General features: G+C 36.9%; 1 protein-coding gene across 1 annotated transcript in view; it reads right to left on the bottom strand.

The window, feature by feature from the left end:
• The window catches only part of ROBO2 (roundabout guidance receptor 2), a 409,048-nt gene that overhangs the window by 107,329 nt on the left and 282,095 nt on the right, over positions 1-19,624 (bottom strand). The window contains exons 6-7 of the mRNA XM_054392730.1: positions 11,415-11,542; positions 8,017-8,028 (exon numbers count right to left, since the gene is read on the bottom strand). Coding sequence (XP_054248705.1) covers positions 8,017-8,028; positions 11,415-11,542 — 140 coding nt within the window. The remainder of the gene's footprint in view (positions 1-8,016; positions 8,029-11,414; positions 11,543-19,624) is intronic.

Genomic DNA, 19,624 nt, shown 5'->3' on the forward strand with positions numbered 1-19,624 from the left:
TACGTATATACCTTGCTGTAACAATGTTTGCCTTTTATATGAAATGAGTTTCCAAAAATCACAAACATGAAAGGCTCCTGTAGCTGCTGGAGTAAATAGAGGAAAACAGAAAATATGTCCAGTTTCAAACACTAGAAATCTGGTCTGAATCAGCAGTTCTTTCCTCAGAAATTCAAATCTTCTTAATGGGTTCCAAAAGTGATGTATGCTTCCTAGGACACAAAGTCATTAGTGCACTATTATTTGTGACTAATGATAAATGGAAGGTGTAGCTCCTGACACTGGAGCCATTACAAAAGCCTGAGGGGTTGACAGCTTTGACCTATTATTAATTCAGATATTTATTTTCAGGGATAAACTAATGGAAGCTAAGAATGGTAATTTTCTTTAAAGTGAAAAGTCTTCTCACTTAGGGTGTGCTCCAATGATTAGGTGTGTTCAAACAGGGAAGGAAGCAACTTTTTAGCAACTTGTAACCCTAGTTACAACTTGTAACCCTAGTTACAAGTGGTTGTAAACCCTAGTTATAAGTGACTTGTCTGGGAAATGAGTTTCCTTTTTCACTCTGCCAGAAGTATCATGTTAGCATCAGAATTTGCAACTATTCCCTAGTATGTATGAGCACAGTTGGACTTTGAAACAAGTGCATAGACCTCATTTTGTGGACATTTTGATTTTTCTTTAACTATGTTCTCTTCCTTGTTCATTTAGTGTGTTCTCTTTCTTCCATGATTTCTTCAGGTTCTGCCAACAAAACCGAGAAATGGGTAGGTTGTACGGGTAACAAGTGATTCAGGAAGACCTTCACTAGACCCCTGATATTACTTTAAAATGACAAAGGTGGAAGTGGCAAAGATGGTACTTGGTTTGGATTCTTCTGATAAGCAGCTTCCAAGACAAGTATCAGTAATCCATAGCTCAGATACCATCTCTAGCATTGACAATGCTTCAAAATGAATTCTTGTACATCCTGCACCAGCAGATCAACTACAGAAAATCAGAAGCCCAGGGTCCAAGGAGGGAGAATTTTTAGCAGGTTAAATGAAAGGAAGCACTGGGGGAGAGGAATCAGGCTACAAAGAGGAAGAGAAGTAGAGAGCAAGGGGAAGTGACGTCTCAGCAAATTTATTACCAGGACCAGTTCTGCAGTAAGTGTCCTTCACGCTGCTCGTCTCATGAAAAGTGAGAATTCTTTTTGTCTTGTTTTGTTGCTGTTTTCAGATGAGCCATATGAAAATACAAGAGTCATTTGAGAATATAAATCCTTCATTTATACCTGGAATAATTGTTCTGATCTTCAAGTTACATTCAGGTTTTGAATTTCACATGTAACAACATTTGTATTTTTCAGTTGTTCTGAAACACGGAGTCAGGTAATCTCTTAAAGCATGGAAGCATGAGCATTTCTTTCTTTCTTTGCAAGAGGTGAAAAGTCTAGAGAATCAATAAATAGAAAATGCTAACTGTCCTATCTATTTTGACACATAAAACCTCTCATTTATTCCTGAATGACCTAAAAGAAAGACGTGGGATACATCTGCATGGTGGGAAAAACAGAGATGTGAAGTAAAAAAAATACAGAAAAAGCAGGTTCGGCTTATATTCAAAGTTTTCCTGCCAATTTCAATTAACATTACTACTAAATCTGCGTTTATCATTCTTGTAACAAAAGCTGAAGCAGAAACACCCTGAAAAATACTACTAGGAATCTGTTCTACCTTCTTCCCTAGGACTAAAGTCAATAAAAAAAACTTGTGATAATAATTATGAAAAAAATCCAACTGTCTCCTACCCAGCAGAAAACAAGGGTGTGCACTTTCTGTCCCCCACTCCCATTCCCAATGCTCTAAGTTCAGCAGCAGTACTTTTTCTAACCCACGCCTCCTCTTTCACATTACAGTACATTTAAATATTAAGTTTAAACATCTGTCCTGAATTTCATCTCAATATTAGATTGCAGCCTGCCTTTATTTAATCATACATCTCTATTTTATTATGTTTTGTCCAATTATCTCATTTAAGTGACTCCTTTACCTTACAGATGCTGCTGGAAAATCCCTTCTAGAAAGCTCTTCACTTACTTTTGATGCATATAAAGAAGAGTAGCACTGATTCTGTCTGACCAATAACTTACATTGCTCAAGACTTTCTCTACTCTAGAAAATGCTTTTTAATTTTTGTCTTTTTCCTCAAGCTTCTGAGATTCAGGACGTAGCCTTTGTTCATATCGGGTGGAAGAGAAATGGTTTCCTAAAATGTTAACATTTTAGCCCACTTTCTACTGTAAACTGTAACATTAGGGGATGCCTTGTGCTACTATACTTTCTCTCAGTTTAGCAAACTAAATGATGTCAACAAAAAGATACATAATATGGCACTATTCCTTTTGTCATGGGAGAGACAGTGGAAATGCTGGTAACCAGTTAAAAAGAAAAGCCTATCTCTTGCTGGTATAGCAAGATTTCATCAAAATAATGAGTGTAATCTGGTTATCTCCTTCAACAAACCATGAATCCACATGCTGAAGAGAAGAGTTAAGGAGATGATGAGAACAGCAAAGAGCCTAGGTAGGCTAATAGGCTACATAATACTATAGGGAGAAAGATGACAAGTTCCTGGTTTATTTACCCTTGAGAACAAAAAAGGCTGAGAGGAGATTGTCTACTCAGTTTGGTCCACTGATAAGTGAAAAGAATAAGAGCAAGGAAGAAAAAAATACTATGCTGACTGACAAAGTCAGCATTCAAGAAATGGGGTATACAGTAGTTTTGATGTTGAATAACACTGAGATCATGTCCAAACTGTAATATGGTTAGCAGCAACTGAGCAAAGAAGGTAAAAGGAAAAGTGAGTGGATTAATGTATTGATTTACTTGTAAGTGATTTTTCCTTTTAGAAAAAAAGGAGGAGAAAGTTAAGGGGAAGCAACATATTAAAAGACTTTTTCATATACTAATCTTCAAAGACTTATGGAGAAACTCAGATGATGTTGAAGAAAACAATTCCCAGTGATTTGAGCATGCTTCAGGAAAGTTAAGAAAGATTTGCACACTGAACTTCTTAAAACTTTCCCAAGCTACACTTCAGCAATAAAAATATAAATAGATAAATTAATTAATCAATAAATAAGGTGCATTTGCTGTAACTGGGATTTTATAAGAGAAAACAGAAACATTATGAATCCTGGCACAAACATGGTGCCAAAATGGAATGAGCCAGGACTTCATAGCATGACATTCTAGAACTTTAAATACATACACTGCCATCTTTCACACTCATCATTGAAGAAGAACCCTTTATCAGACCTTCTGTGTTTCTGTGTCCTGATTGCTGTTTGGCACACACAAGACTTAGAACAGCTAGAAAAGAAGACAAGTTCTGTGGATCAGCACTTAAATATTTGGATGCTAATGTGCTCAGCATCCACTTGCAGTGCCATTCTAGCCCACATATTGCAGACATTGTATTTCTGCGATAGCTGAAGTCATTGTAGAATTTAAGTTTAAGTTAAATTTAGGCTGGTCTTTAAAGGGTTAAAAATGTAAGAACAAGCCAGCTCCATATTTTAATCCCTTACCTGCTATACAAAGAAATCTGAATTTCATTCTGTAACAAGTTTTTCTCTTTAATCTGAAGAATTTGGCTGTTTTTAAGAAGAAATTATGTATTATTCTTTCACTTAAGGAAGAGAGAAATTAAGAAAAACTATTGTCCACTAGTTTCTTTTCCTTCTTACCAAAATTTCTATGAGTGGTAGCAGCAGTAGACAGCAACATACCACACTGATATAGATTTTAGATTTCTGCCACTGAAAGATGGCACCACAGTGCCAAGCATGATCTCACCTCTACTGTCACATAGCAATGACCATTACTGTTATTTTATAAATCGTCAGTGTCTTAAATGAAGGTGACATATTCATAACTCCACTAAAAATAAAAGCATTCATCCTATATTGACTTCCTCTACAAGAGTCAGAATGGAGAAGAATGAGGCATTTTTCTCACCACTCTGAACCATCTGAGCAATATGATTTCTAGTCACAACACCTCATACAACTTTGTTTAAAACACAGAACTTTCTATTTTATGTTTCATGCTGCACCACTCTTAATAGACCATTAAGTCATGTCAGGCTGACTTATGTCATCGAAACTTCCTGGAGCAGAGTGAAATGCATCATGGAGCCATACTGCACTTAAATGTGAATAGACTGTATTTAATTAATACAAAATTAGGAAAATTCATGGCAGGAGCTTCTCTCTTCTCTAACATGTAGGGAAGTGAAGTTTTTGTAACTTGGCTGGTCTCCCTTTACATCCATAGTTAATTCCAAATACTTAACTTCTACCTAGGTAGCAAAAGTATCTGGTTATTTGCTGCATGTAGCTTCTTTCTGGGAAGATGAGTCATAGCATATGACAGTAAATGAAGTAAATTTGAGTTACTGCAAGGCAACTGAAATGCAAAGAACTGTATTTTCACTTGGATGTAGTTAAAACTGATTTGGAAACAGAGTACTCTGTCATGACTTTCTGAGTGATTAGTAAAAAGATAACTGAAACATCAGACACAATTTCAGAGATCTTCTATTGGAACTTTAGGTCCTCTGCCTAAAATCAGTATAGCAACTGCTTTTCAAAAGAGGGTCAGTGTTGCTTTCATTAGGGCTATATGAAACTTTTGGGCTTCTCCCAGCTTTTGTGCTTCCTTTAGCAGCTATTCGGCTGCCTAGATGCCATAAGAAATACAGCAGAATGTGAAAATGAGAAAATACAAATTTCAGTTATCTGGAAAATCCATCTAATGGGTGAAATAATAATAGAAATGGTATAAATAGGGATAAATATCTGGTTGCCTAAAGCCATATGGTGTAAATCCTGTCAGGAATATTTTCAAAAGTTTAAGAGAATATGCATGTTAGAAATGGGCAATACGTTTATTCCTAGCAGCAAATCCAAACATGATGAGTAATCTGGCATAGAATTGTTAAAATCACCAGCTGCCATCCACCTCAGGCAGAACCATACCTCATTTTGTCTATGTAGTATATACCATATGTTAATAACCGCTTGAACCAAACATGGTCATCGGTAATCCCACTCCTGAATTTTCCACTCAAGCTGAAATTTAAATAAAAACATCACAACTAACAGAATAAATACTTGAAGCAGGCAAAAATTGAATAGAAAATAAAAATTAATCCATTTACAACATGAATTACAGTCCTGGAACATTAAAAATACATTTCTCTAGTCTTCATTGCCAAGCCATTGATAGAAAATTGTTTGGTCTTGTTTAAAACACAATAAAGACAAAGAATGTCTGCTTTGAATTGGAAGCAGTGATGAAAGGTAACTAGATAATTCTCAAGTGTTAAAAAATAATATAAACTTTTAAACTGTTCCCCTGCAGTTAAACATATACATAAATACATATGTATACTTCTGTTAAAATGTCACCTTCCTAGAGAGCTGTGAGCTTAAAAACATTAAGCAGTGTTTGCTTTAGTTTTCTTTCTGTAAGGAGGTGTATTTTTGCTCTGCATTCCTGTTAATTCCTGAGCAAAAAATGCTACAAGATTTGATTCACCATTCTCATCAAATGACAATTTTAATGGAAGATTACTTGGGTTTCTTGGTGAGGAACTGGTGGTGGAGACAGAAGTTACTGTATTTTGCCTTACTGGCCTTTAAATTTAAAAACCCAAGTGCCCACAGGATAGGCAGATGCTTGCTTTGCCTGCTCTTGAACGAAACAAAGATACAAACTGTAGAATTTCATAGAATCATAGAATCGTTAGGGTTGGAAGGGACCTCAAGGATCATCTAGTTCCAACCCCACTGCCATGGACAGGGACACCTCACATTAGATCAGGGTGCTCAAAGCCACATCCAGCCTGGCCTTAAAAACCATTTCAGATTGTTAAGCAAAAAACAATAAAGGCATATACTATCATAAGGACAGAACTGCCTTCTATACAGGTGCAGGCTCAGATGAAACTGATCTAAAGCCACTGATCTGCTTATACACAGCAATCACTACATACACATATGGGAGTTCAATATGTTAAATATCTCTTTGGGGTTAGACTTACTAACAAACTTTTCAGAATTCACAAAGATAATCACTAAATTAAATAATTTGATGAAGACAATAAGCTTATTTAATAATTATTTTAAGGGCAGCCATTCTAATTTATGTTTCCTAAATTAATCATATAAAGGAAGAATTTTCTTTGGACCACATGTTCACTTGCAACAGAATAAAATAACATAGGCAGGGAATGTTTCAAATTGATCACAGTATGGTTACACAAGGGAATAATACACTTGAAGATAAAGTAACCTGAGACAAGAGCTTCTGTATAAGCTTTGGAGAATTATGGAAGACTAAATGGCCAGAAAAGCTTCAAAAAAGCATTGGTGTTCTGAAATGAGACACCATCAACAACTGGAGAATCTCCAGTTATCTATTTTATATGGTTTTCATAGAGCCTGAAACAATCTTTAGTTTGTGATTTTTTTTCCCTTGGTTTTCTTATAAGAGTGAGCAAAGTGAGAAAAATTCATAGAAGTAAAATATTTTAATCTTGTAGCATTTTCTTAGTGAATTACAAAGCATAGGAAAATTTCTTACAAGCTTTCTCTAGTCTTACAGTTACAGCTCCTGGGAACTAAAATCTTGAGAACTAGCTTAATGACAAAGTAATACAGTAGTGAATGGGATTAAAGCTTGCTATGAAAATCCCAGATGGAGAACAGTGAATTTCCATTCTGCACAGGAAATCCTCCAGATGTGCAGAAGCCATGCCATGAACACAGAGATACTTGGCTCTACATATGCTAGTGCAAGCAAGCTAATAAGCATGAGATGACCTTAATTCTGGAAACAGAGGCCTAACCTGGATTTTATCTTTAAATTATTCCAACCTTTCTTCCTCCAAACTTGTAACAGTGAAGAGTAACAGTGATGAGCTGAGAGAGTTCAAACTCAGAAACTTTAGTCACACATATATCTAACAAAAGTTTTGCCTAAATAAAACTAAACCCTTCATCAGTCTCCATAGGCACCAGTACCAACTTTTTACACTAATCCAAGAGAGTCATCTTTATTCTGAAAGATACATCTGAACACAAACTACAAAAATCAGGGGAGCAGCACAACTGATTAGTTAGAAAATCCATAGAGGCACAGAGTAAATATCCGTGAAAGAAACTTAAATAATATGTTCAGGATATTTCTTAAAAACAAAAGTGAATTTAGGCTACTGACACTCACAAATTTTCCTGAGTTATATTTTTATATTTTTTCAGAGTAATTTCAAAAGTTAGGGAAAAAATAAAAGTTTTATTACAGGATTTAAAAATCCAGAGGATGTCTTCCTCTAGACTTGTTATTCAAAACAGTCCTCATTCTACACAGTGCTTCCCAAAATGCACTCCAAGATGACCCAAGGGCAAAAATCAGTGATGAACCTTCTTAACAAGCACGGAAATCTACTCCATCCCCTCTTCAATTTTAGGACTACTTAATTTCAAGTCTTTTTGAAAGATACAAACGGGACATGCAAAGCCTGCACTTTTACTGATATGCAATAAAAGCATAATGAGCAGATCATTTAGGGCCTGATAGAAGCACATAGAAGTCAATACCACCCTTTCTGTTGATTTCAATGGCTTTTATACCAGGCCCTTAAACAGACTGTTAAAAAAAGTCTGAGTGAATGACTTTGTCTCAGTATTATCATACCCACCCCATTTCAACAATTGGTATTTGTTGGTGATTTAGCAAATGCATTTATACACGACACAGCAGAAAATACAAAGTTCAGAAACAGCACTTTGTCAGTCGAAATCACTTGCCTGGTGTTAGTTAAAACTATAGAGCACTGGCTGCTAATTTTAGCCAGTTAAGAGCACTGGCTGCTAATTTTAGCCAGTTAAATGCTATTGCAAATGAAAGATGAAGCATTGCATGAAGCCATGCTAAAATGGATAGAAGGATGGTTACTTACCAACAGGGCGAGCTGTTGACATTACAATGGTGTAGTGAGAACATAAAAAAGAAATTAAAAAAAGAAAAGAATATCTGTCAGAATGCATGACGTGTAATGTTACCTTCCACTATGGATACTACCATGATTGCTAACCCCTCAAATGACAGCCTAAGTAAAATGTTTACTGTTGTTACTGTTTAGTCACATGCCACTATTATCACATTTACTTGAGTATAGCATCTGAACAAGCTGATAGGAACCATTCTCTGAGCAACATTTTTTATTATCTTCGCATGCCATCATCAAGTATCATTGTTAATGCCTGATAAAAGAAAAATTGCATTGCATTAGCACAAACATTTAGATCCTGATAAACATATCAATTTAAGCTGTAGACTGCCAAATGTCATACCAGTAGATGCAAGGTATTTGCTTTCTGAGTCAAATACCAGCAGAAATGTAAGCATAAAGAGTCAGTAACCAGTAAGGGCTACGGAATGCCCAGGACAGTTTTTCTCATTCAGCAAAAGACATAAAAGCTTTAAAGCTTTACAGCACACTGCTTTTTCTACTGACGAAAATAAAACAAATAGATTGAAATGGCTGGAATCTCCCAAATTACTGTTTAGATAACTGCTACTTCCTAAAAAAATTGCTGCTAAATGATTGACAGGTTAATACTGTTTGAGGTTGATACCAAGATTGAAAGCTGCTGCTGCAACAAGTGATTTCTTGATTATAGAATCAGTCTTTCATCATCCCTGTGCTGAGGAAGAGGGTTGTCAGTCCCTCTGGTAATAAAATGTAGACATCCCCTATCAGAAAAGTTAAAAAGTTGGACATAAAACTGACTTGAGGTTGAATCTGTGTAGGTGAAACTTCCGTTATTTTAGCAGTAGAAGTAGCTGCAGTTTATCTGAGTAACAGCACTATTTTTTTCCTAATTTTTTTTTTTTTCATTTTAAGATGTTAACCAGCTCTATGTATTTATGTGCAGGCTAGGGACAACTGTGAGATGTGCATATCCAGAGCTACCACAGCATGCAAGGATCATCTGAGTTCTCAACTCTTCTACGGCTTTATCCTTTACATTGGCACATTCCCTTCATTTAACTATGTCACGCCTGCTGCCCTTTTTTATCCATCATCTATTTGAAGACTTTGTAGATTCTAGTATTATGAAAATTATTTCTTCTGCAGAAAGATAAGTAAGAGTGAGACATATCTTCCCAAGAGAGGGCATGAAGGCTAAGTCACAGAATTCAAAATCTGTTGTTTGTGACAGCAAATTTCCTGTCTGTATCCTCATCCCCTGCTTTGAGAAGATGGAGCCATGAATGAGGGAGCTCACAATTATGCTGTGGCTGCCAGGTTTGCAGCCGCAGCTACACATGACACCTGCAAGGATCAAGACACCCTCATAGTAAAGTTTCAAATGTTATGTGGCTTTGCGTCTCTACATGACAAGTGGCTGCTGTAAAAGCAGTTTGGAAAAAACTGGTAACAGTTTAAGAATTCAGAATGAAGGCTTCCTTTAATTAAAAGGTTGCTGTTTGTGGTCCCTCTAATGTCAATGAGAGTTTGTGCAATCCTTTGTTTTGAGAAAATTCAGAGTAACAGCCTTCTCCATTGAATTTCTTCACTTTCTGATTTTCTGTCATATCCTGAATATTTAACATGCTTATAATATCATGGCTTCCTTTGTGTTGGACAAGCATTGTGTATTTGACTGAAAATGACAAACCCAAAGGGGAGAAATACCCAAGATAATGAAAATCTGTTTTTACTGTAGGAAAATTGATTAGATTATATATTTCCTAGATTTTGGTGTTTTTTTCTTTTTTGTGTGTGGGGGGTTTTTTTCCTCTGTTTTTGTTGTTGTTATTGTTGCTTTTCTTTTTTGTTCATTTGCCTTTTTTCTTTCACCTTAATTTCATCAGGTTCAAGCTTAAAAGATTTGAAAGGAATTTTTCTTTTTGCTTGGTTCTAGCTATTGTTCATATCAAAAGTCTGGGTAGCAAATATCAAAGGCTTGCTTCAGTTATATATAGAGTGGACACAGTTCTAGGAGTGTTTAAAGGTTATCAAATGGGTTGCCAGATTTATTGAATACCACAATTCTGCCTGTGACAAAGGAACAGACTGAGAGTATTTCCAGGAGTTCACTGTAGTGACTATTTTTCTCATGTTACAAAATGGAAAACCAATCTCTTACAGAGACATGAAGTATGCAGCATTTCTTCATCTTAAAATGGGAAGAGCTGCGTTATCACTTACTATCTAAAGTGACTACTGAAGTAATATTTTAGCAGCTGGACTAGCACAATGCTCTCTTTTCTTTGTTATATACTAACATCTCCCCCCAACAAAGCGACTCAGGGCTTTTTTTTCCTTTTGAATTCAGCAAATTAAACTGAACTGTGTCTATGCATTAAATGGATGGAAATGGAAGCTGGCCTCTTGGGTCAGTTGACCCCAGTTCTAATAAAGCAATCCATTGAGACTTTGAACATTTGATTTAATGTGTATGAAAAGGGGAGAACAGATAAAGCTAAAAATGTTTTTATTAACCTTTCACAGCTCCACTGAAAACCGTCAGCATGCACCACTAAACTGTGAAATAGTGTCTTTATAATATCCATTGTGCCAAATTGCTGCTTATCTTTCGGAATGAAGTAATAACTATTATATTCTATTTACTCATATGGAAATATTCGTCTACAAACTTTTTCTCTCCTCATAATCTTTAGCATGTCTGTATCTACTGGCACAAAAGACATTTTGGCAACTCATTATTCTACCAGTCTTAAAATCTCCTTACTACATCAAAAAGCAGCATATAAACACTAAGTGAATTGTAGAGACAAAGATTATTTTCGGAGAGAATATGTTAGTCCTTACGCTGTAATACTTACAAAATTTAAGCAGGATTTTCTTTTTCCTTTGGTTTAAGGTTTATCATTTGGGTAAAGAGTAGAGGTAGAGAGCTTAATTACGGCAGAGCTAATCACATAACAATACTATCTGCGTTATGTTTGGCATTAATAAACACAGTTACTAACTATACTCCTTGTACTTATTACAGAAAGGAATGTCACTAATAGCCTCAACTGATGGCTCACATATTAAAGTCTATGCCAACAGTTGTGCATATATATGCATGTACTCTTTAATAAAAAAGCCATTGGAACAAGTCTTCAACTGCAGGGACATCTTACCCTGTTGCAGTAAATTAAAATTTTTCCTGCGATATCAACAGGACCAGGATTTCACCTCTGTTGTAAAAGAGAACAGCATCCAAAATTGCAAAGGGTACGTGAAGCCCAAACAATGTCAGGTAAGGTTGTGATCTATTTTGTCAGAAAGCAATTTATTCGTCGAGGACACAGACCCTCTCTCTCCATGGGAACACTCACCTCGCACGGTGAGGGTCGCGGAAGCTTCCACTTTCCCAACTCGATTCTCAGCAATGCATGTGTAGGTTCCTTCATCTGTGCTCATGGCCTTCTTAATGCGCAAAGTGTAGTCATCTTTGATGTCATACCTGTATTACAGGAGGAGAAAGAAAACTCTTTTTGTAGAGAACAAAAATGAATGAGGACCCTCACCTGGAATATGCCAGTCTGAATCTATCTTGGAGCCAACTTTGGAAGATAAATTATTATCTAGCATTAGATAATTCCACCAAACATTAATCTTCATGACATTTTTATGGCACTCGGAATTAGTTAGAAACTTTACATAAAATTAGTATTGCTATGTTCACTTAGTATTAGGGCATTATTAATAACATCATTCACTTTGTCCTTGATCTAGAGCAATAAGATAAAATTAAGCTATCAGACATCAGTTATCAATACATGACAGCTCAGATTTATCACACCTTTAACTATGTGAGGTACACATTTTACCTTTTGCTGATTTGGAAACTTCCTTTTATACATATACTCTCTATAGCAGCAACCCTTTAGGGAAACTGAACATGTTGGTAGGATCTAACACTACATGTTTACAAACAATAAAACATATATTTAAGCTCAAACTGTGGAAGGTGACATTTATTGAAGAGGCACATTAGAGGAGATTTATCAGTTTCACAGACATTCTACAACATGATTAATTAAGGGTGGACGATATTTTCTTTTTCTTAACAGAAATTAGAAATAATTCAGTTATATCTTGTCCATTTCTTTGTTTCTAAAGCTATGATTATGTATAAAACTTGAAATTGTATGTAGTACTTCAGCCTTCAGTGAAAACTCAGTCTTAATGTATTTAAAGTGCTTACAGCTAGAAAAATACTTTCAGTTGGAATGTTATTATCCTGCACAAGTCTTCACGGTTAACAAACTTTTAGGATCTGATCCATTAAAATCCATGGGAGACTTTATCCTATATGAACTTTGTTTGGTTCCCAAACCAGGAAAACCCTGGCTTTCAGCATGGATATTTTAGTCTCTCGTAAGATTATTTTCAACAACAGTTCGTCTAGATATAGTAAGCCCATGATACCTCAAGTTTCCTAGAAACTTGAGTTACCTTCAGTTTGTATGTATCAAATAGTGAAACAGGAAGAGAAAAATAAAGAAAGGTTAACACTTCATGAGATATCAACACTCTTTCTCACTGTATACATACTCAAAACATAATTTCAGAAGAATTAATTTACCTTGTCTTTGTTATACAATAAAGACCTTGTAGACTTGTTCAGCAAACATTGAAATATGGAAGAGCACCTTTACATTTTTTTTCTGAATAAGAATGTAATGCATTTAGTCAGGAATGCTGTGAGTCTCTCTGATAATTTTTAAATGCTTTGGGAATGTGAAACATTAATTTATATGTACATAATATACATTGCTATTGGTTCCTTTAGTGTAGATTTGTAGCGAGAGCACTGTGTGCTAACAGACTTTAAAGAATCTTAAAGGATCCTGCATAATGAAACATTTAAAGTTGTTATGTCTAATTCAAACTCACAACATCAGTTAGAGCATTATGATCAATTCTAAGAATAAAGAGAATTCAAGACATCTTCTCACACTCACCACAATAAAATATGGCTTCATTCTTGTTTAGTAAGTCCATTCTATTTATTAGCAAAAATTAAATTAAAAAAGACTAACTATGCTGTCAGAGATAAACACATATAATCCCCTTTTTATTAAGAGTTATACTTAATTATATGTATATGCAGTACTTCAGGTTTAACTAATGAATATAAAAGATATGCCAAGGGGAAAAAGAAGTAGATGCCATGATAAATTTCAGAAAAATTCTAGGGCCATTTTTTTGCTAGTATAGTACCATTAAGGGGATATAAAAGCTATGATGCTAGAGAACTTAATGTGCAGTTTCTTGAGCAGCACAGATCCATTGCAACTATGTTCAATAGCCATACGCAGTTGAGGACCATTTCTTCTTGACTGCTCACAAATTATGTAATTTTGCATACTGTGATGAATTAGTCAATGGAAAGAGAAATCACTGTTTTCATAAGAGAGAAAACACAAATTATCTTCTAAAAATCTCAAAAATATGACAACAGTACCCACAATGACAGAGCAATTATTTGTCTTTGGTGATCACAGAGTTGCAGACAAGAAACTAAAGGTATCAAAACTATAAAGTTCTATTCAGATCCTGTAATACAAGAAAACTAAGATCAGTTTTAATCCAAATGTGGATATAGGAATTATAAACCTGGGTAAGAAGTAACCCTTTTTTTTTTTTTTTCCTTTGGTACAAATAATGTCTCTGAGGTTCACTAACCACTGCCAAGATAAAAGCAGACAGGCAACAGGACTGTATCTGACTGAGTCATTGCTTGAACTGGGATGTAGGAAACCTGAGACAGGGCTCTTCAGTCTGCTGTGGGCTGCAGCTGACTTGCTCTTTATCTCACCAGTCTGCTGGTGCCCGCATGCCAGCCAGCTGCCTTGAAGGATTCAGCAGTTTTTATGCTTGCACCTGCCAATCATGCAAACTGTGCAAAGGCTGCTGGGGGAAGAAGCCACCTGCAAGGCATGCCAGGATGCAGAGTGAGGGTACAGCCATCATCTCCCGCTCAGATCGTGAAATGGAGGGTGCTGTAAACATCTGACTATCATGGCCCAATTATCAACTGCTTCAAAGAGAGGTCCAGTTCTTCCCGTTTGCTTTTCCAACAAGGCCATACTGGGTTTTTGGACCACCCTGACAGAATGTCCATCTAGCAATTAGTTTCATATGCAGATGGACCCATGGGATATTATAACCATCTGCTGTCCTTAAGTATTGATACACTGCTCCTCAGTCATCTGTTCCACCCATACAGTCCCCAGAAGTCACCATGGTTCAGTGAAGAGCTTTGACAGATGAAGCAGACAGGAAGGAGAACAGAAGAAAAATGTCTTTTAGCCCAATCCACAGCAGCACAAGAAGCTTATGTGAGAAAGTGACCATGAAGTAGCAAGTAGTGAAGCCTGAATATGTTTTCGTTTTCTTAAGCATCCACCTGCACAGTCTTGAACAGTGCCCTGTCTCCTCTTTGTCACAGAGCCTCATATTCCCATAGCAAGATGTTTACACCTGAGTTTCTGAAGAAGTTCACTTTCACCTGGATTAGTGCTACCAAACACTTGGGAATCAGGATCAGGGCCTCTCTGACTGCTAATACACAAAGAGGTTACCAGACTCCTGGATTGACAATGGAACGCTGGAAAACCTGAGCATACTGGTTAGGCTGGTCCATAATGGTGCCAGTGGATTAAGAAAGCAATGGCTTTCAAGTATGTGCAGTGTCAAGAAACACCTTCTGACACATTGCCTAAATATTGCTGACTCCTAGCCAAATAATGCCAACATTCAGCTAAAAACATAGGGTGTCAGACATCAGTTTCATCTGTTTATGGCCATCTAACTGATTTTAAGTTCTCTTTGTTAAACATTTGGAGGTGCTTAACCTTTCAGTTCATCTTAGACTTCAGCCATCAGACTAATATGGGAGAAGTTTTTTAAACAGCTAGTCAGCCTATGCCTGGATATAAACCAGTCACTTTGGGGCACCACATTGCATAATTTCTGTTCGACAAGTAATAGTTAGAGAAGGTCTGCCATTAATTAACTGACAAGGAAGGCAGGGGCAGGGGACTGAAAAGAAGAATGAAACAAACAACAAGCAGATGAGAAAACGCTGCTGGTGAGGAATTTCTAATAGAAATGGGTGATTTTGAGTGAAATCTGGCAGTCTCTGGCACATATGAATGCATTCATTGTTGCTAGTGTTGATTAATGACAGTTGTACAATAGTGTGCTGACAGTCACTGCCATACAGACGCAATTTTTTTTTAATATGAAACACTGCTGAAAATGCAACCCAATCAGATTTGGCCCCTGAACAACATGTGTTATCATCACTGTACTGTGAATTGAGATTGATTGGTAACCAGCTGTGACAAAGTGGGGGGAAAAAGCCTTGTCTTTCTCAAGAAAAGAAAAGAATAAAAATAAAAAACTGAATTGTGTCAAAACCATTACCATATGCTCAACCAAATAACAAATAAAACAAAATACATTAACTATTTTTGAGTATTACAAATTAATGCATTGAGGTTGGGTTCACACCATTGACTTAAGCATCTAAGAATAAACTTGAATTAAACTGTTTTCATCACAGTTATTTTATTTTTTCCCACATTCCAAAGTGTGTCTGTCCACATTCAGCCACCATGATTATGAAATTAAGAAAAAAAAATTAAAAGAGAGCAAGAATTTAATGAACTTAGGAGAGATTTATCAACACGAATTTTGGGGCATCTGATATACATTTTACTGAGTACTTCATAGAACCCTTAGATTTCCAGATTTTCAAGAATGTGCAAGCAACTTTGCATAAAAATATGTATACCTCTGTCTTTCACATGCACAGGTAGAAAAACTGTGTTTGCAGCTGGAGTGATTACATTCCTAGACATACAAGTACACCTAATAAAAGTACACCTGGTAATAAAAGGATGGACTTGCCTCAGCATTGTATTTTAAAGTTGTGAGAACACATTGAATTCAATAAACCCAACTCCAAAAGTCAAATTCCTTGCTAAAGGGAGTTTGTAAGAGAAAAACCCACATCTTAACTGTTGTGAACTGATGTCACCAGTCTCAAAAAAAGGTGCATCAATTTACACTAGGCACTAATTTTCTACTAAAACATTACTGTAAATAAATAAAAATAAGATAATCTTTATATGCAGGCTTTGTAGGTTTTCACAGTATCACAGTATATCAGAGGTTGGAAGTCTATTTTTTTTAAGAGATGGCACAAGAATTACTTTGCTCTAATTTCTTTTGCCTGTTTCACAAGATATTTTGCAAAACACGCACAAAGCTTCAAGATTACTCACACCATCAGTGATTAGGAAGCCCAGATAGAGAGATGCCACAGGCCAAAACCAGAGTAAACAGGAGGTGGTTAAGGAGCTCCTAGACTCTGTGCCAGGTGGAGGGAGCCAGGGATAAGCTGCAGTGAGATAGGAAGCATGAGCTCCTTACCTTCTTCTGCCTTTTGTGAGCCAGAAGCAGAACAGCCAGCCTCCATTCCCATTGGTGATGCAGTCATCCCTACCGATAGCTCCCTTACAAGAATTGTTCACTTTTTCCACTTCCATTCCATTCATTGATTAAGTGAAGAAGAAAGCACAAACCTATGTGAGTAACAGCCTTCTGAGGGAAACATAAAGGAGTATCTGGTTTTCTTTCCCTAGCAAAATCTGTAGCAGTGACAGAGCAAGCATGAATGCATGCACTGGTCTCAAATTACTGTGTTGTACCCCTGAAATCAAGGCTGCTTGTTGCTGAATAGTTCTAAGACACTGATTACAACTACGACAGACTGGGCTACCAGGGAACTATCCCCAAAGTGCTCAGTGATGACTGCCACTTCATCTGCATCTCCAGATTCCCATCTATTCTTTGGCTACACCATTCATGCCAGAGAAAGATGTAAGGCAATGTGACATCACCTTGCATTTGTGCAAATTCAATTTGTGCATATATGCAAGCAGTCACATAAAATAGTTCACTGGCTTTATTCCAACACACCCAAAAAGTCCTAAGTGATAGAGGTTAATTCACTACTTTGATTTTCTTAAAATATACTGACAGCAGGTTCTGCTTTAGTCCAAATTGTTTTATGGGTTGTGATCAGCAGATTACTTGTAATTTCTTAAAGTGGACACTCTCAATTGCAATGACATAAAATACAAACAGAAAGTGCACTGTGCTTTAAACCAAGCTATTCAATAAAACGGTCTAAATCTCATAATCTCTTCATAGCAGAGGTGCTCCAGCCCTTGGATCATCTTTGTGGCCCTCCTCTGGACTCACTCCCACAGTTCTACGTCCTTCTTATGATGGGGACACCAGAACTGGATGCAATATTTGAGGTGGGGGGTCTCACAAGAGCAGAGTAAAGGAGCAGAATTACGTCTCTTGAACTGCTGGCCACATTCCTCTTGATGCAGCATAGAATATGATTTGCCTTCTGGGCTGCATGAGCACACTGCTGGCTCATATTGAGCTTCTCATCAATCAACACCCCCAAGTCTTTTTCTTCAGGGCTACTCTCAACTCACTCTGTACTCAGTCTGTATTTCTGCCTGAGACTTGCCCAACTCAGATGCAGGATCTTGCACTTTGACTTGTTGAACCTCATGCAATTTGCACCAGCCCACTTCTTGAGCCTGTCAAGATCCTTCTGGATGGCATCCCTCCCCTCAAGTGGGTCCACTGCACCACACAGGTTAGTGTCATCAGCAAACTTGCTGAAGATGCACTCAATGCCACTGTCCATGTCACTGACAAAGATGATAAATTGCAGTAGACCCAAGACAGACCCCCTGAGGAACTCCAGTTGTTACTAGTCTCCACCTGAACATTGAGCTGTTGATCACAACTCTTTGCGTGTGACCATGTAGCCAGTTCCATCCACCAAGTGGTCCATCATCAAGTCCATGCCTCTCCATCTTAGAGACAAGGATGTCATGCGGGACAGTGTAAAATACCTCGCACAAGTCCAGGCAGATGATGTCAGCTGCTCTTCCCATATCTACCAGAGCTGTAACTCTGTTATAGGCAGCCACCAGATCCATAAGGCATGTCTTGCCCTTGGTGAAGCCACGTTGGTTGTCACCAGTAACCTCGGTGTTTTCTGTATGTGTTAGCAGAGTTACCAGGAGGATCTGCTCCATGGTACAGAGCTGAGACTGAGTGGTCTGTAGTTCCCAGGGTTTTCTTCGCTCCCATTTTTAAAAATGGGGGGTATGTTTCCCCTTTTCCAATCTCTGGGAACTTCACCAGACTGCCATGACTTCTCAAATATGATGGCTAGTGGCCTAGCAACCTCAGATGCCAGTTAAGGACCCATGCATGTATCTCATCCAATCTGAGGGACCTATACACGTTCAGGTTCTCTAGGTATTCCTGAACCTGATCTGCACTTGCAGTGAGTGGTTCTCCATTTTTCCAGACCCAGCCATTGCCCTCTGTGACTTAAGTGGTGTGGTTCAAGTGGTTACCAATGAAGACTGAAGCAAAAAAGTTGAGTACGTCCGTCATTATTTGCCATAAGCATGATGAATGATTATGATGAAATTGCAAAGAACTAAATTAAATACTTTCTAATCTGTATTTCAAATCAGTAACCAACTTTGAAGTGGCAATTAAAGACGAAGTCATGTTAATGTTTTAATGAAAATGCCTTAAATATTACATACTAATATAAGTCATACTATTTAAAAGTACATTTTGCCAATATTAATTCTCAACATAAGGCTTACTAATAGGAATTGGAAAGTAGTTCTTAGGCTTAAAACTTTAACCTTGCAGTGTTTTCTCTGACAGTTTCTTTTGGTTTGTGGGTTTGTTTTGTTTTGTTTTGTTTTTAACTGAGATGGTAACTTTTGTATCCCATGTAGAGATTGAATGTATTAAAGCAGAGGAAACTCTTGCAAGTCCAGCCATTCTAATAGCATCATTGATGCTGTGGTCAGGTCTCGAATCTTGCTCCCACTTGAACACAACTACCAGCTTCTCCCTCCCTCTTTTCCTGAGGGTTTTACAGAAAAAAATGCATAGGTTTGTTTGTTTGTTTTGCTTCCCTCTATAACAGTCAATAAACTGATGACAGTGAGTTTAAACCTATATCCTTGTATTTTTCAAGAAAGCAGGCTACTTCAGGATTCTGAAACTTGTAAGTACAACATATACACTATGTCATTATTAAGCCTTCACTTCTTGGGTATCCTTCCTGCAAGATTATTTATTTAGTGCAGTTTTATCTGAGTGGAAAATTCAGATAAATCCATGTTTGAGGCTGCTACTACTGGCACTAAATTTTGTTTCAGAACTCTGTTAGTGATTTCATTAATTATCTGAAATTTAATAATTTTAGGATGCTAAATAAGAACAATAAAACCAAAAACATTCTCTGGGGCAATCCTATTTTAAATGTACAGTGAGTGATCACTTCACAGATTATCAAAAGTTCACATAGTATAAAGGGAAAACATGAAGTCAAGATTGCTAATTGACACAATTCCTTTATGGTTGCTGTCCATGGAATTGTAAAGACATTTACTCAAACTTGACC

This window comes from Indicator indicator, chromosome 1 (assembly GCF_027791375.1).
Source record: "Indicator indicator isolate 239-I01 chromosome 1, UM_Iind_1.1, whole genome shotgun sequence".
Classification (NCBI taxonomy): Eukaryota; Metazoa; Chordata; class Aves; order Piciformes; family Indicatoridae; genus Indicator; species Indicator indicator.